At 38.2% G+C, this 17,838-nt stretch overlaps 1 protein-coding gene across 14 annotated transcripts in view; it reads left to right on the forward strand.

Annotated features, from left to right (window-relative positions):
- CEP350 (centrosomal protein 350) overlaps positions 1 to 17,838 on the forward strand; it is an 80,937-nt gene that overhangs the window by 10,654 nt on the left and 52,445 nt on the right. For 7 of the 14 annotated variants that reach the window (XM_074599038.1, XM_074599037.1, XM_074599036.1 and 4 more), the window contains exons 2-8: positions 3,421 to 3,506; positions 5,222 to 5,265; positions 6,474 to 6,588; positions 7,358 to 7,490; positions 9,691 to 10,307; positions 10,845 to 10,955; positions 14,714 to 14,827. In XM_074599038.1, coding sequence (XP_074455139.1) covers positions 3,434 to 3,506; positions 5,222 to 5,265; positions 6,474 to 6,588; positions 7,358 to 7,490; positions 9,691 to 10,307; positions 10,845 to 10,955; positions 14,714 to 14,827 — 1,207 coding nt within the window. In that variant the 5' untranslated portion in view covers positions 3,421 to 3,433. The remainder of the gene's footprint in view (positions 1 to 3,420; positions 3,507 to 5,221; positions 5,266 to 6,473; positions 6,589 to 7,357; positions 7,491 to 9,690; positions 10,308 to 10,844; positions 10,956 to 14,713; positions 14,828 to 17,838) is intronic. The other 7 variants (XM_074599042.1, XM_074599041.1, XM_074599046.1 and 4 more) reach the window with 3 other exon arrangements.

Here is a 17,838-nt window from a genome sequence, read left to right on the forward strand (position 1 = left end):
ATGTCGGAACACAATGGTGTTTGTATCTTAACCATTCACCCAAGGCGAGGCTTGGCGACCAGCCTTTAACGAACCTGCGTAGGAGGTCTGTGTCTACCAGTGAGCAGTCAAATAACCAGGAGGTCAGTTCTGCAGATTCTGTAGTCTTCCTCCTTTTTTCAAGATCCTCATAGCCTTACCCAACTTGCAGATAACCTTTTGCCATCACTGCTACCTCCTCAGAAGTTCCTTGGCATGTCATCTGTTGAGCTCAATCTCTTTGTTTATGCTCTGTATTAAATAGTGATGGGTCATTTAGTTTAGCAAAAAAAAATCTTTTTGAAGCAGTCATTTCAGAATATAATTTTTACAACGTGCTTCTTGAAGCAGTTCATGGGACACTGGGACAACTTTGGTATTGATGTAAAATGTATTTTAGAATTTAAAATTTCTTTGCATAATCTTTTAGTTTAGTATTATTCTCTGCTCAGTATTCATTTCAGTGTATTTTAGTGTTTAACTGGTCCACTACCCTGCCTGCAACTCCTATAAATAGATGTGGCAACTATGTCTTGATTTCTTTCTTTTTTCTTCCCCACCCCCTAGCTGCACTCTTGATACCATTAGAGTGTCTTCTCTGTCTGGTTTAACTTCTTGTGGAGACATGGTATTGAATTATACAAATATTTGGTTTTTTGCAGGGTGCTGCTTATTAATGTAAGATATACCAAGAGAAAGAAGTTATTTTAGTAATCTGTTGGAATTCCTAAAACCCGAACCCTTACAGTTATGAAGATTATGAAATCTGAAAACTACTGCAGTGTTGCCTTTCTGAAACGGTAGACAGCTCCAGAATGCTCAGTTCTTACACAACTCTCTTCCAAGCAGCAGCAGCCTGAGTTAAGCAAAACTGCTTGGTGGATCTCAGCTGGCTGCGCTGAAGCCCGTAAGAGTCATATTGTGCGCTTGGAGCTGGCGCTGCAGGTATTCCTTAGGAGAAATACAGCAGGACGCTTTGTGATTACTTCCCAGCTTATACAGAAAGGAAGAGAGGTTGAGTGGCCTTTTATAGAGGGATGTCACATACTTTTGAACCGAAGCATTGAGACAGAATTATTGACCATTAGTGATCATCAGCACACATCTATGAGTTATGAGTAGAATTAAGGTGTTCTCAAAAATGTGTTTACTGTTTCAGTCTGACTTGTTTTCTGTCCAGCTCGGATAAAGGACTGACAGCTTTTACTCGAGTGTTAGGATGAAAGACATAAGCAATTTCAGACTTTTTTTTATTAGTCTGATACTTTTCATGGAGAGCTAAGGAATACATAGAGTATATTATAATACTACATTTATAAGGGTATCATAAAATACACTATGCAGACTTGTATGTGTATAATGAGGACAACTCTAGTCCCTGACTAAGTTCTATCTATAGTGGTAATTCTAAGGATAAGAATAAATCCCAAGCAGTTACCTGAAGAGGGTTACTTAATCCCATAAGAAATGGTTGCTTGTCTAGAAGTTCTCTTATGCTAAATTTACATATTGAATAGATTTTGTTATGTTTTTGTTTGGGCAAGAAACCTGATAATGGTATGATACGACATTTCCAGCAGCTCTCAAAATTGGTTCGTTATGGAAAATTCCCCCATTTTTGTTAATACTTGTTTTCTACTTTCCTAGCACAGCAGCTCTTTGCTCCAGTGATGGAGATCAATTAGGTGATTTCCAGGGCAGGGCAGTGTTATGATTTACAGCATAAATGATGTGAGGCACAAAGCTGTGGTTCTGCATCAGAGTTCTGCAGCACCTGTCCTAGAAGTAGAATTTTCTGACTTCACTTGGCTCACTGCCCATAACTAGATACTTAAAAAACAAAACACCCCCCACTTCTTTCTGCAATTTCTGCATGATTGTGGACTTCACTAATGTGTGGGTATGTGTGTTTTTCTGTACCTACATATACAAGCTCACATACCTTCTCCACACTCTTCTGAATATTTATTTGGGTTCTTTAAAGAGAGTCAGACTTAAAGGCCTTTTGAAGGCCTATGTTCCTTATTGTTGATAGTCTTTCTTGGGGCATAAGAACAGTTTTGTGGGATAACTTACTGCTGTAAATACAAGCTGTATTTACAATATGAATGTGAGGACCAAACTTTACTATTGTCACTGTGAGTATCCTTAAAATCATATATGATAAAAATCCTTGTCACAAAGGACATACAGGCAGTGGTCTATTCCAATGAGTAGTACACAGTATTAATTTTGTGGAATGTTTGGTCACTTTTTATCAGAAGAATGACCTTTATATTTGAATGCAATTTTATGTGGCACACTGCGTAGGGAAGTGAAAGCAAAAGAAATTTTCAGAAATTAAGAAAATAAGAAAAATGATATCTGGGAGTGCATGAGAGAAGAGAGAGGAAAATGTGCCTTTATGACTCTTTCAGAGGTCCAGAACTTCCTGTACGAATTCTGTGGTCACCTAATTTTTGCCTTCCATAACAGAAATGTCCTCAGTCTGTTGTGAAGACAGCTCAGTAAGCCCATGCCACCAGATAGGAGGTCCTTGGTGAGAGGGTAACGGCAGTACTGACTAATCAGAGTTCTTGTTGGCTGTATTGGGCTCCCCTTAGATCTCTTAAACTGACTTTTTTTCTTATATAGTACTTCTTTAAAGTCTGTTATAACTTTACCTATGACAACCTGTCTCTTGCAATGAAAGCAATGAGAAATAACTCTTTGTATAAATTACCTGCCTTCTCTTTTAAAAATTACCTTTCCTGATTGAGTAGCGCTTTTCTTTATTCCTTTATTAAATACTCCTTTGGTGATAGTGGCTGCCTGGTTTGCTACTCAAACTTCGTACTTTTTTGGATTCACTGTGAGTCTTGCCTTTGAAGTTCACAGGAAAACAACAGCATCTCCAGTCCGGTCTCTTTACCTGGCTGTAGTGTCCACCTGCGCAGTTCTGTTCTGCCTTTTTCTTTAACAGAGATAGGTGACATGTTCGTCTGTCATTGGTGGCATTGGATATTTTCGCCAAATATTTATAGGTTCAAGCCACGTAGCGCTGCCTCTGTTACTCCTTCATGTGCAATACTTCAGTGTGGTCATCTTCGGACTTGCTGGAATACTTATTACTATGATCTAAATTGCATGACCTCTGCATTTCCTTTTATCAAGGTCGCTCCCCTTTCTAACAAATAAGAACAAAATCTATCTACAAAATTACATGGTTTCTGAAAAACTGCAGTCTGTAAACACATTTGTGATTTGGTGCAGATTTTCTGATCTTGTTCATGATGCATGTTTGAAATCATCATATGAGGTGAACATTCATCAGAGTGATCAAGGTTATGTTGTGTTTAGCATTGGATACACGTGTTCCTACTTTATACCTCTTTAATTCTTACATGACTATTTTTTTTGTAGATAAATTGACACGATGTGGAGCAACAAGTCAAATGAGGTGCCTCTACAAAATCCGAGGCATAACCAAAACAAGGATTCTACCAGAGGTATGGATTTTCTCTGTTTCATTGCCCTGTTTTGGAAGATGTTTTATCCTGAGATGTTTGAAAATTTGGGGAGTTTTTATAGAAAACATTCTCCTGCCACAATCTGGAAGCTAAGACTGTGTGTTATATGGCTTCCTTTTTGCAGAGATAGCAGTTTCACACTCTGATCTGGAGAGTATTTGCTGATCTGCATGAGGAATTGCCAGCCTATGATATGGTTGCCAAGATGGCACAGAGACAGACTTTTTAGAGTGCTGGAGAGGAGGAGCAGTGCAGGAACAGAAATTTGGAACTGTAGGCTCTTGAAAGAAGTGAAGAAGAGCCTGAGAGGCAGTCACTCCTGACTCTTGCTCAGTTCCAAAGTGCTGAAGACACTTTGAATAGCAGCAGTACATCCCCACTAAGATAACTTGCAGCACTTTTGTCTCCCTAAACTGGAGAAAGCCTGTTAGCTTTTTACTGTCATGATTACTCTGTAATTTAGGAAAGGAGGGGGCAAAAATAAAAAAATTACAGGACATCCCTGAGAGCAAGAAAGCTCTAGTCTGTAGAGCAGCTGAGTCGCATGTTATGTCTGCGGTTCAAGGTCAGTCTTATGATCTCCACTATGACAAAACTGGACTCCAGAAGTTACTTTGGAAGTAGGGACAGATTATTATTTTTTCTGTAAGAGGGCATTATTGCTGATTGTTTACTGCAATATGTTCAGTTTCTTTTAAAATTATGTATCTTGTGAAACTGAGGTGTTCTGTAAGAGGGCATTATTGCTGATTGTTTACTGCAATATGTTCAGTTTCTTTTAAAATTATGTATCTTGTGAAACTGAGGTGTTCTGTAGACATGAAGCACCATCTCTTAAAGTCAAAGCAAAGTAGTTTCTGTCCTCCTTCCTTAACCGTCTTCCTTTGTGTTGTTGCATCTTAACTGAAATGAACTTGGCAACTTTTTTACTGTAAGGAAAAGATGATTTTGTATTTTTTCCCCAAACTCTCTAATACTGCTACTCTCCATGGTTCTGACACACATTAAAGTTTTGGATGTTGCAATCATTAGATTAGAAGAAAACCATTAGAAACCAAAAGAAGAGGGGAACTGAAGAAGTAAATATTTTTAGAGGAAAATATTACTGTATCCTACTGAACTGGGTTCTGCATAGAGCACATGCTATCTGTTTAGATTAAAAGGCTGAAGTTGATTAGTGCCTCCTGCTTGTTCTTTGCAAACATTGATTCTGTTTTGTCTGTAGGGTGTGCAATTCAGAAAGATTACTGTTCAAAATTCACATGTTCAAAGCTTGGGTTTTGAGTGGAGTCTTTCAGTGACCATGTATTCATGCTTAGTTTACCGAAGAAGAAAATAGAAGGGAAAAAAAAATAGTTTAATTACAGTGTGATAGAAAAATGTAAGATATTTGTGTTGGGATAGATAACCAGCTTTATTTTATCTTCTAAACATCTTTGATAATGTGTGGTAGATATCATTTCAAGTGTAATAATGCATTCAACCTAACTTAGTGAACTCATTAAATATTTTATTGCTCTGTTAAGATGAGTCTCGAATAATAACAACCTCTCATAGAAGAGATTTACAGGCTGGAATTGAGTCATTAAAAGAACTTAATTAGTGAGCCCATGAAAATTGTTTCAAAGCAACATTTTATTTCATTGTTTTCCATGTACTAATGAGAAATCTGTTTCTTTGTTCTGCTCTGTAAGATCTAACTGCAGCATGGGCTACTTTTTCTCAGACTAAGGCTGCTGTAAGTACTGCTTGGTTGTTTTTTTTTCTTACTCCTTTTCAGATCACTTAATGGTTACAAAAGCTTTAACCAAGGTAGTATTTTGCTCAGTGATTGTCTGTTAAACAAGCTGAAAAGAGGGCAAGAAGTTGGCGTACATGCATGTTGAACATGGTTGTAGCTTGGAAAGAGTTTTCCACACATAGTCCGTCACTGAGTCCAACCTGGGACTTACCCAGTGCCTGCCAGTGACGTGATCATCATCCTGGGAGCTTGATATGGGTTGTATATATTGTATATATGTCATTATTTTCTTAATAATACTATCATCTTTTTCTTATTATTATTGTATTATTAATATTTGATTAAAGTAGTTTAATTTCTTTTCAACTCGTAAGTCTCTCTGTGTTTTATTTTCTCTCTCTTTCTTCTCTGAAGGGAGGGAGGTTAAAGAGAGCATCTGTTATTTGTCTTAGTGGCCAAGAAATTTTTGTCACAGCAAGCTTAGTCTTGAGTATAGTAATAGCTGCTAGGTCGTGGGTGTGATATTACCTTTTCGTTTAAGAAAGTGGTGACTTCTCATTTCTCTGAAAACTTGAAAAAATAACTCTCCTCTCCTTACCCAAACCAGTCAGAAACTGAGACAACGCCAGCGTATTTCAGAATTTTCCATCTTTGAGCATTGGAATTGCTGTCTTTCTGTGGGAAGTTAACTGCTCAGACATCACACTAGTTTCTAAAACCTGGCTTCAGTAAAGCCAAACAGCTTGTGTTTTGGGGGAGTTCAGCTCTTTCCATAGCTTTATCCCTCTCTTTTGTAATAGCTGAGCATCAGTGTGGGGTTTTACATGTGGAATCTTACATCATGCCCCATTTTGAAAAGAGTATTGTAGAATTTATTCCAAATGGAATTAATATTTCAGTTAGGCCAAGCATTAAGACTCTGAATGGCACGTTATTATTAATTTTTTCGCAACAGCCTACATACGGAAACAAAACTATGCAACAAAACCTAATTTAGACAGTATTTTAAAATAAAACTTAATAATCTGACATAAGTTTCTGGCCATAAGACTATACAGTTTTGCAACATCAGCCTTGTGAAGTTGCTTTTGCCTGCAGTTTTACTCTTTATGAAAATGAGGAAGAATTTGTCACAGTAGGGGAAAAAAACCTGTAACGTAAAAATTGAAAACAGTATTCTAATTTGCATTACCTTCAAATTCTAGTTACGTCATATAGAGAACAAATTGGAAATAGCTCCCACCAGCACAGCTGTATTCGATTCTGTCATGGATGCCAAGAAGCCCTGTGCTAGCACTAGCAGGAAAATAAGCAGAAAGGGTATGTATTATTCAGGACACGGTGTGTAAGGCAGGGTAAAGCTGCTGCATTCTGGGAAAACTTGAGTTCTCCTTCCTGCCTCCACATTGTCTCCTCCTAATGATCTTTATTTGTGAAACTGTAATTGCCCAGGAGAAACTAATGTTTTCTTCCCTTAGCTTAAGGAGGAAAGTGTGCTATCAGAGTCACTTGGTTAGGGGGAGTGACAGGACTTTCCCCATGCTGTGAGCGAGCAGTGCTTATCCCATTCTGATACCGTGTTTTTTGTGGGGGTTTTGGATAACAATTGTATATGCCTGTGTTTACACTGGACTAGTTGTTTATGTTCTTTAATGCTTGTCAGCTGTTACACTCTGATAGAATGCTAAATTTGATGCTTCCTTTATTTCATTTAAAGAGTGCATTTCCTTTTAAGAAATAAGCCCTCGTTTTAAATACTATTCAGAGCATTCTGGTAGTGTGCCACTGGAGAAGAACAGACAGATCGACCTCTAGTGGCAACACAGTCAACTTTCACAGATTTAGTTACTTATAATTAATGTTTAAGCATTATTATCTCTCTTTAAATATGGTCATTGTTTCAAGCACCTGCCACCTTGCTCCTAGTTGTTGAAATCAGCTTATTGAAAAAGAGAAGGGAGTACTTTAAATGCCATTTTGGGGTGCTGCTCTAACCCAAGAAAAACCATGTTCTTAATTGTTCTGGCCCCAAGAGCTTTCTTTTTCTGGAGAGATAGGTACATAGAGGATTCTTTGGTTTCTGCTTCAGCTTCCCGGTCCTCCAGCCAAAATAAATCAAGCAAGGACAAGTCCTCACGCAGCCCTCTTCGAGCGACCACCCTTGAAAGCAATGTGAAAAAAAGCAATCGTGTGGAATTTCGTGAACCGTTGGCTTCATACAGGTTAGTGCTGGGACAGTTGACTATTAAAAAAAATAAGCTACGATCAGAATTAAGCTAATGGTGGTGTTTTTGACAGCTCCTCAAAAATTGATTTGCCTCCTCCCTTCACCCACCCCCATGAGCAGCATGTAGTGTTGGACAAAAACGTGTTCCATTTTAAAAAATGTTACAGATTTATTTTTTGTTCTGTTAATATGAGCTTAAAGTCAAATGTGTTAAAAAGGCCATCAAGTTGATGTGTATGTGGCCTCCGTGGCCTGCTAGGTTTGATTGTTATTTTACTTCAGTAATAAGGACCAAAAAGGTATTTCCTCATGCTTTTCTGACTTTGTTTCGTTAGTTCTTCAGCACATGCTCCCCAACGTATTACCATAAGACAGTGTAGAGCAAGAACATCTAGTATTAAAGATGCATTTGGTTTTTATGTGCATGAGGAACCCAAATAAGAAAAACGATATCAAGGAGAAGAAGTGGCAAAGAACATTGCAGACCGTAGAACATGGTGGGATGTGAGGAATGAAGGAAAATATGGAAGGCCTGTTTTTCCTAGTCAATGTTAAGTAATGTAGTGAATATAAGATGCCTCAAAAGTTTTCAGAAAGAAAGAGAACCTGCAGCAGAAATAAACCAGTTCTAGGCTCTGGTATTACAGCAAGTTATAAGACTTTTACCTTAACTTCTTCAATTCCTTGTGTTTTATAAGCAGCGTGCGTTCTTTGCACAAGCATCCCTGATTAACAGCTTGGTTGGGTTGGTAATAGTTTTTTTTGGGATTCTGGCGCACACTTTGCATTTTTTTCTAAACATTCTCCCAGTGAAGTCAAATTACTGTAGACTGATTAGAGTTGGGACAGTGGTATTTTTTTTAATTCCACTACATCTCTATTAATAATTGTTATCCTAAGATCAAAGTTTTGGTCTCCTTTTCCACTTGTGTCAGCCATGAGGTTTTTCTCCTTCCTTGTTGCATGGGAGGCTGATTTGGATCAGTTGTGTAATCGGGTCAGTTTTGTTAATTGAACAGCTCTGTTGTCTACCCTATCTGGAATAACTTACATATGTTGGTTTTTTGTTTTAAAAACATGTAGTGAACTTAACAGACTTTGTGGTAAAGAAGAAAATGAGAGCAGTTGGACTCATGCCGTTATGTCCAGTTGAAAAGAATAGCTTTCTTACAGAAGGAAGACTGTGTGGCATTGGGAGGATTAGTTTGGGGATTAACATCAGAGCTGCTACGTTAACACATAACTCCTTTGCTGAGAAGAGCCTGTAGTCAATGCTTAAAGTGTGTGTAGGAAAACAAAACCAGAATAATGGGTAGAACAATCTGTGTGTGCATGTGTATTTATGTACACTTTTGGTGAAATTCTGTGCATTAAACCACTCAACTTTTATGTTGATTGGTAATGATTACTACGCTATATAACAGGAGTTCACAAGTACAACGTTATGACCTGTCTTAAATGAGTTCTTTAAACATATTTGCTGAAGAAGCAAGCCCGGTAGCTTAGGTGCTGGATTTCCACATCTTCACTCCTCATCAGTAAAAATATTAAATACATTTTTGTCCTAGCAACATAGGTACCATGTGTCTATTCAAATATAGATCTGTTTTTCTGTGGAATAAAACATGCTAAGAAGATCCTTAGTTTGTTGAATTTCAAAGCTCTTGGTAAGTTTTACATTAATCACAATGCCGTGAGCTCACTCTGAAGGGGGCTTGCCTCTTTAACGCTCAGATACAGGGTAGGGGGTTTTGGTGCAATTTATTTGTTTTCTCAGCTAATGAATGTGCTGTCGAGGAGCTGTGCATGTGTGCATTGCTTTTTTTAGAGAACATACATTAATTATGCTTAAGTTTTGCACTTGGTTTTTATTTAAAGTTTTTCTTAATTGAAGGGTGACATTACTGCTTGCTGATTTTCTACATGCCCTAATTTCAGCTCTTCAACTTTATATATAGTCCCGTTCAGACAGAGAGTGCAGAAAATGAAATTTTGAACAGAAACCTCTTTCAGTTTTGTCAGACTTGCATTAATAAATGTGTGGTGATCAAACTTTAAAAGAACTTGCCTTTAAAGTGGAGACAAGGTATAGGAAGTCATTCTTTTAGTTAATGAACATGCTGATTCATGGGAGTTGGAAGGTCCTACAGTTGTATTTCTGACGGTGACTTTTTTTTTCCCTTCTATTACATCAGGGATACATATAGTTCTCTGTCTTATCACAGTTCTAGTCAACTTGAGGCCAAGCATCTGCTCTCTGGTTTGGACTTCAGCGAAGCAGAAGGAAAGACTGAAATAACAGGCTGTATGATACGTGACCGAGATGAGCAGGATCTACACAGCAGAGATTTTGAAAGCCCATGTTCTTCTGCTGCAGATGAGACTGTTGTTAGGTATTTGAATGACCGACCAGCAATTGATGCCTTGCAGAATAGTGAGGCATTTCTTAAGGTTACAATACCTCCAAGATTGGAAGAGGAAAAAGCTAGTGGCTCCAGAGGAGAAGCAAGCAGCACTAAAACTCCTCAGAGTAACACATCCCAGGACAGTGATCTGAAAGTGTCTTCCCCTTCTGCCACGAGTACTTCTAGTGCTCACAGACTGGAAATCTTGAAGCGGCGGCAGCACGATGCTAAGTTGGAGAAGTTGAAGGAGCGGATTCGAAAGCAGTGGGAGCATTCTGAAGAGCTAGGTGGCAGGGGGCAGCACTTGGGATATGCTGAGCAACCTGTCGTGATCACAAACGTGGAGAACGCAGTGACTCCCAAAGTCAGGAAAGTGGCAGCTGCACCTGCTGCTCCATCATACAGAGGTACGGAGGTGCAGAATCCCTCCCTGTTGGTTATACGTGGTGAAGGAGTGGAGTTTGATTCACTGAGCAACATGTTAAAGCATGAACACGACTCATAGCTGGTTTTAGGCAATATGGGAGTGGATAACATGGTTTGATAACAGATATGGGCAAGAAAGAAAATAAATTCTTGCCAATTTACGGAAGTGTGGATTATTTTGAAATTCTTCCCATCTCTTCTTACAAACTACTATAAAAAATAACCTCGCTGGATTAGTGTTTGGGGTTGTTTAGATTTTTTTTTTTATGGTCCCCGAGCTTAGTCACATTGTATTGATTGAGAAAGCCTTTTACGTTTTTAATAATCTTTTCTTGACCCAGTCCGCTGTTTTTCAACTGTGAGCAAGTGGCAGACTGGTATATTGCTTTCTTCAAATTTAGCGTTAAAAATTCAAGTAGTTCTTTTCTTACTTGGCAGTTTCCCACCCCTTCCACTCTGAAAAAGCTTTATTTACATTTTATGCAGTTATTTTAAACTCTTAAATTGTTTACTTTCAGGTTTCAATCCTGCTGAAACAAAGATTCGCACTCCAGATGGAAAGATCTGGCATGAGGAAGAATTTCACATTAGTCGGGAGCTGTATAGAGACATAGCACGCCAGTTAACAGGTGACACACAAACTGAATTGATTAAGCCACACAACCTTCTCTAAGAGGCAGAGAAATATATTTTGTACAAGTCTACAAAAGTCATGGAAACAAAACATTGAAGCAATGAGTGTTAAATATATTGTACTTCTCTCCATAGGAAGAGTAACTTGTTGAAAAATCCTTCTACCCATTCTCTCGTTAAAATACTTTAAATAGAAAACCAATACTGAAAAGAATCAAGTTATGGCTTCTTTGAAACAAAAACAAAAAAGAAGACATTTTCATTAGAACAATTTTTGTTTGATTTTGTAACTACTTTATACATACTTGCATGAGTGAATGCAATTTGCTATTTAAAAGGACAAAACTAAACCACTTTTGGTATTGATGCAACCTATATTATCTCATGGGAACAATTTAATTATTTTTTTTTCCGTTTTTAACACTATCAAAGTGATATGTGCACCATACACAGTACGTTGAAGCCCGAATTCTACTTGTTTCAGTATGGTGTTAACAAATTGTTGGTCCTGAAGCTGCTGTGGGAGTGGTTTAGTTGGAATGTATAGGTAGCTAAAGTGGAAATTCTCTGGGAATAATTATTTAAAATGAAATAGGTAGCCTGCAGTAAAGGGGGGTGCCTTCACCTATGCGTTGTGGTAAGATTATATGGCATTAGGTTGGTCTAGTGTCTCTGAACTTGTAGAACTTTATTGCTTTATATCAGAATTATCCAAGTCTTGAAGTTCTTGGAGAAATCTGTGTCCCGGAGATTTGTACATGTCAATTTTCATAGAGGTCTTCCCTGCGTTGCCTGAGGAGGGGGAGAACAGGTAGACTAGAAGAAGATTTAAGAAACCTTTTAAATAATGTAGATTTTATTTCCTCTACAACTCTTTTACCCCCAGTATTATGGGGCTTGGATAGGATGTGGGAGGGGAGACTGTGTAGTTTTGCAGTGGTAAATTAACAGAATGTTACCTTTGGGGTTTATTCTACATGAAGGTGTAGGAGGTGAATGTTGAATGCTAAAAGCTCAGAAAACTGTTATTCATTCCTCTTTGCTTAATGGTCTTTCGAAAAACATTAAATATTGTTGTTGCAAAATGGCACCAGGGAAAGGGATCTTTTTTAGGTGATGGGCTCATTTAGCAACACAGTATTCTGATGCTTAAAACTGAGCAAAGATGATAAAAAAAAAAAAAAGCTGTATATTTGCTCGACAGTTATGCTGCTAAAAGACCAAAACAATAATGCATGCTTTATGTTTTCAAACGTACTGCTTCAAGACTCAGTCTTTATTAATTTTTCACGCTGGAAAACTGTAGTACCATTGGCAGCTCTTTTCTCTGGGTGATCTAGGGTAGAATGCCCAAGTGTGCTTTTTGATTTGCTAGGCTGGTTACAGTGGAGCGCTGTAAGATTGAATTGCTTTTGACTGACTGAGTTGGGGAAGGGGGAAGAGATTGGATGTATTTAAAGGAAGGGAATGGAAAACAAAATCTCCTGAGAACCTCTAGTTTTGCAGCTTAGGAGTTTGCATGTTAAAAATAACTTTTCTCATTGGTCAAAACATTTAGGGCCATAGGACAATGTGATGAGATTGTAAACGTGTAGGTGTCTTTGTTGATAGTATAGTGGCTGGTATGGGAATGATTAGACTTCAGGTTTCTTTTGCTTGTACAGCTTGAAAAGGTACTGAGGAATTTTTACAGAATCACTCATAAAAAAAGTTCAGGAAGAAGAGCCACTTCTTTTCAATAAAATTGTTTTTCAAATACACTATTCAGGATCAGTCCATGAAAGTAGTGCCAAATTTCTAAAGACTTTTAATCTACACTGGAATTTTAATTTTTTTTAATTTTGATAAGCATAATGTAAATGATTCATGAGCTCTTTATAGAAATCCAAATTTTTTAAAAGTTTTGTTGAAGAGGTCCAATTAAAAAGGCATTTGGATCATGTGTTCAGTGGACTTCTGCCTAGAAAAGGAAGGAGCTGTGTGTGTCCAGCCTGTCCTGATGCCCTGTGTAGAACAGCTGTCGTGGAACGTGTCTTCTTTCTGACCTGAAAAGAGTATATTGTATAGCTGATTCCAAGTAATTAAATGCTGGTACTGTACATAATATATACTGCAAATGTATTTTTAGATTGTCGGATTATCTATCCATGTGTTAATTCTGTATTAAAGTTACAGCACGTGGAGTTTTGTGTGCGTACAGTCAGTTTTATCAAAACCGTTCCATGCTCTCTACTGCTAATATAAGCTATAAAATCTCTAATATCTACAAAAGCATTGTTTGTTACTGCAACGCAGTTTTTACATTGAACATAAACCATGGAGAATGTCTTCATCTTGGCTTAGCAATTAGGCTAAAGGATGTTGTATGGACCTCAAGCTTCCGGTAATTCTGTCTTAAAGATGTTCAGGGTTTGCCATACTAGAACAAAATTGCTGTAGTATGAATAGATTGAGTGGGAAGCAGCCGGCAGTTTCCTAGTGTCAGGAACTGTTTGTCCCTGAAAAGAGGTGAGGAGGCAATCTAGATTTCTGCAGATGCAGTCACTGAGGCCTCTGGTACTTAATGCATTGGTTCTGTCTTCCTTGCGCTTGTTGTCAGCCTCAGAGAGAACTGGAAAATTTGTAAGAAAAGGATACTGAGAGGGAGAAAGACTCTTAGATTTCCATTCCCATGAATTTTCCATCCATTAATACGACCTGTTATTCCGTCCCTGGTATTTCTATGGGCATCCATCAGAGTGGATTCAGCTGAAATTAGGGGCTGTAGAAGTTAGTATTAGCATCTAAATAATAAAGCTTCTATCAGTGGGGGGTTTTAGGTTGTCTAATCACATTCTTTATAGAAGAGGAGCAAGCAAACAGTGGTACAGTTGAACTTAGCTACAGTTCATTTTTGTTGATATTAAGAAGAGAGCATCTTCAAGGCAGGTAAATTAAAGTACTGTAACAAAATCTTTGAAAATGTCTAGTGTTGACTGCTGAGACCGAGTATACAGCTTGTCCATCCTTCTTGAGCAATGCTTGTCTCTGCTTTGTACCTTGGGCAGCTGGGAAGCCCACTCAGTGGGGTGGCGATTAAACCGCATCCCAGGTTTTCTTTTCGTTCTTTGCCCTAATGTGAAAACACGCTAAAATACGACGCTATCCTTGGTAAGTGTTCCTAGCATCTCTAAAGCCTAAAACCTAACAGCGTTGTAAATGAGGGCTTAGGTGATTCAGAATAGTTCTGCATCACTGGGTAAATTCTGCGACAAGTTTTACGGGAAGTAGAGCGCACGGGTATCGTATATTTCATGCTCCAGCATGGAGGCAACGAGTGAATGTGCTGTCATGCGTTAATGCGGAAGCAGCAGCCCGTGTGTTTCAGGAATGAAGGGACTACATGTTCTTGTGGAACATTAATGCTGTAAAATGTAATATCTATAGTAGAAGAGAACCAACAATTGTTCCTGTCAAACTGTCAACATTTCTTTTGAAATTGGAAATTAATTTTGTAAAGATCTATTATGGTGTTGCTGTGGCCTTGCTGTGTTCCAGTGCAGAGGTAAACAGCACTTTATTCAAAATTTTCATGCTATGAGGATTTTAAAACGCTGCTCTGGGAGTAATCAATCTCAATATGTAATCTGAGAGAGTCAGTAAATTTTGATGTGTTTCTCTGAGTTCTGCTGTTTCAAAGTAAATGTTGAAGCGAGCTTGTTATTCTGTGTTCTCTCCTGTGGGATATCACCTAACAGCTTTTGTTTCTTTTTAGAAGATTCAACAGTGAAAGAAAAACCTAGTGAGACAAACAAAGAGAAAAAAACAACCAGACCAGTGAGGAAAGTGCAAAAACTGACACGGTTGTCAAGTTCAGACTCCAAACAAGGTGACTAGCTCTACTGTAGAGGGAAGACTGTCGCGTGTCCTTCAGCAATGAGTTTTGTCTCAAGAAATAAAGAAAAATTAAAGCATATTGCTTTCAAAGTCTTCTCAGATGTGCAACAATGCTGTTGTAGTATGTTTGTAGTCTGTACGCTGCACAGGGAGCGTGTATGTTTTTGTTGTTGGTTGGTTGGCAGCACGTGCTTCTTTTGGTTTATTTTAATTTTCTGCCTTTCCGCTTGCTGTGTGCGCCTTACAGAAACTGATGAAGAGTGTGTGTTTCTTTGGGGAGCCAACACAGACAACAGTAGCAGTAGCCCTGTTGTGGATCCTGCTTCTGTTTTGCTTGTGTTGAAGCTGGTTAGTGCCTGACCTACAGCTCGGTGAATAATGCTGAAAGGAGGAATGGGGATGATATTAAAATCAGTACCAGTGGGACTTGCCGAATTGCCCTCCTCTGCGAGGAGGCGCTGCAGTGAAAGCTCTTCTCTTGTGCGATTTCTCAGCGGGGAAGCGGAGAACAGGTTGTTCTTCTGGCACTTCTCTGGCTGTTGTTCTTCTGTGTCTTACGTCAAGTTGTTGCTGTGCTGCACCTTCAGTTCTGGCTTCACCCAGTCCTTTTTGTTCAGCTAGCGAAAGGATGTAAAAGCACATTCCCTGTCAAGTCTTACAAATCTTGATATTTATAAAGGAAAGTTTCTTTCTTTTACTAATTAAGTTTTTTTTAAAAAAATTTTCACTGTTGTATGACATTTCCACTGTCTATTAAATAAAGTATTCAGAGATGGTCAGGTGAGCAGGTGACTGTAGAGTAGTGCTTTATAGTAGAAAATAACATTAACTGCAGTTGAATTCTGTCAGCGCCTTAGTTTTCCAGTCACGTTATTCTTTGATATTGAGTAGCAAAAGAATTGGGAAGATTTCTGCATTTGCTTCATATTTGGTTTTAATTTTCATACACAGTAAGCAGTTATCACTGCAGTCACACTACAGGGTAATTTTTTTTCCCTTTAAACACATGCAAGGTTAATAATCTTTTGCACCTTTTAAGGTTTTATATTTCTCTTTACATAAAGTGACCCATAATCAGTAAACGCTTTGAAGAAGGCCTATTAAGAAGAAAAGCTGCCTTTAAAAAATTACTACAAAGAGTTTTTGAGGGTGAACATGCACTTCATGCTGTAAGTCGTGAAGCTGCGTGTAAATATTTTGCTGTGATAATGAATGGTAAAACTTAAAAGTAAGTGATAAGCGTGGATTTGCTCCTTCCTATGCTGATCAATTCATACTTAAGGAACTATACTAAACTAACTTACATTTTTGTCACAGTTCCAAGTGAGGGAGGAGCACAGAGATTGCTGCAAGTTTTGGCAATGGTTATTCTTCATAGTGGATTAAATGTGAGGAGAATGATGGCCTAAAATCCCTAGAAGATAAGAACCAGCTCTAAGTGGCATATCCGTGATGGTCCGTCCTCCTCTAGTCATAGCAATAAGAAACTGCTTAACGAGCCAAGGCTATAAATAGCCACAGCTCATGTTCTGCTCCGTTAGCATGTTTTAGTTCAAACAGCTGACTTGAAATGGAAGATGAGACTTTACACTGCCTTTTTAAGCATACACACAAGTAATTGAGAACAGTGAGTTTGGCAAGAGAACCCCTTCGGCTGATAAGTCTCTTTCGAAGAGGCTTGTAGTGATGTGTTTCAAGTGACAGATTTATAAAATACTTCTGTAATTTACAAAGCAAGCAGGGAGTACTGTTAGTAAATGAACGAATAGTGGGCCACGGTTCTGACCCAACAGGTTTTCTCCTGGTTTAGAATAATGAGAAGAAAAGAAAGGGGTGGGCTGGGATTGGGGAGTGAGATTACCAAGACACCATTGGTCTGCTGTCCTGGATTTCGCTTTAAATTGCTTTGGTATCTTTGGTCTTCGAAGCCCTGTCAGGCCCAGAGTACAGGCCTTTTGTGTTTGGCTGTGTTGTGGTCATGCCGCAGGGTCTGGGTTTGTTTAGGCAGCGCTGTCAGAGGTAGAAACAAGAAACTGAACAGTTAGAAATCAACTGCGAATTGGGTACTCAAGTTAGGTACTTTTCTAGCAGTAAAATACTGCTAAATGGTCTGAATTAGGCTATTAATACTTTTTTATACGATGCTTTTCTCCAAAGCTCTCTAATGTCTGATTAATAATAGTGGAAGTTAGTGAGATGAAAGGTGAGTTGAATAAACCTAGTATTTAACCAATATTAGGTAAAGATGCCACCATATACAGTTTTTGTCATTTAATTATATGTAGGGTGATAAAATAGTACTAATAACATTTTGATTGGGTTTCTGTCACCTGCAAGGTAGTCCCCTCTTGAATTAAGTATCAACTAATAGAGTTTATCTTAGCTATTTTCAGTCATGGTACAGAAATCTTAGCTAGAGAACAGTGAGTTAGTATTGGCGTAGAAAAACCTACTGCTTGGTATTTTTTAACCTCCTCAGAAAACACCTGCCTCAACAATTAATGATCTGTAAAAATCTCTGAAGTTGTTTGTTTGTTTGGTTTTTTTTTTCTGGAGTATCAGCTAATATTCTTTTAATTTGAAGATTAATCTTTTTTTTATCTCCCTTCTTTATTTTTGTTCTTATTATTGCAACATTTTAGATCTTTTTATCTTTTTTTTTCTTATTCTCCTTATTTAAGTAGAGATGAACAACAACTCAGACCTCCAGAAATATTTCCCATCTCCCCCAGTAACGTTCGTTTGTGTTGGTTTAGACACGTATAACCCATTTTTCTTTTTTAAATGAGTTTCTGTAGGGCTTTCATGTGCTCCAATGTTTTGGATTTTTGCATTGTATTATGCGTAGGCATGAAGCGCTGATCGTTGTGTGATTCAGCTGGTGAGTGGTACATCACTGCTGTGACTGTTTGGTGTAACTGCAGCCGCACCACTTATGCAGAACTAAATGGTATAGAAATGATTAACGGTTGCACTAAATGCTTCTTTTTGATACGTTGGAAA

Source organism: Larus michahellis, chromosome 8 (genome assembly GCF_964199755.1).
Source record: "Larus michahellis chromosome 8, bLarMic1.1, whole genome shotgun sequence".
NCBI lineage: Eukaryota > Metazoa > Chordata > Aves > Charadriiformes > Laridae > Larus > Larus michahellis.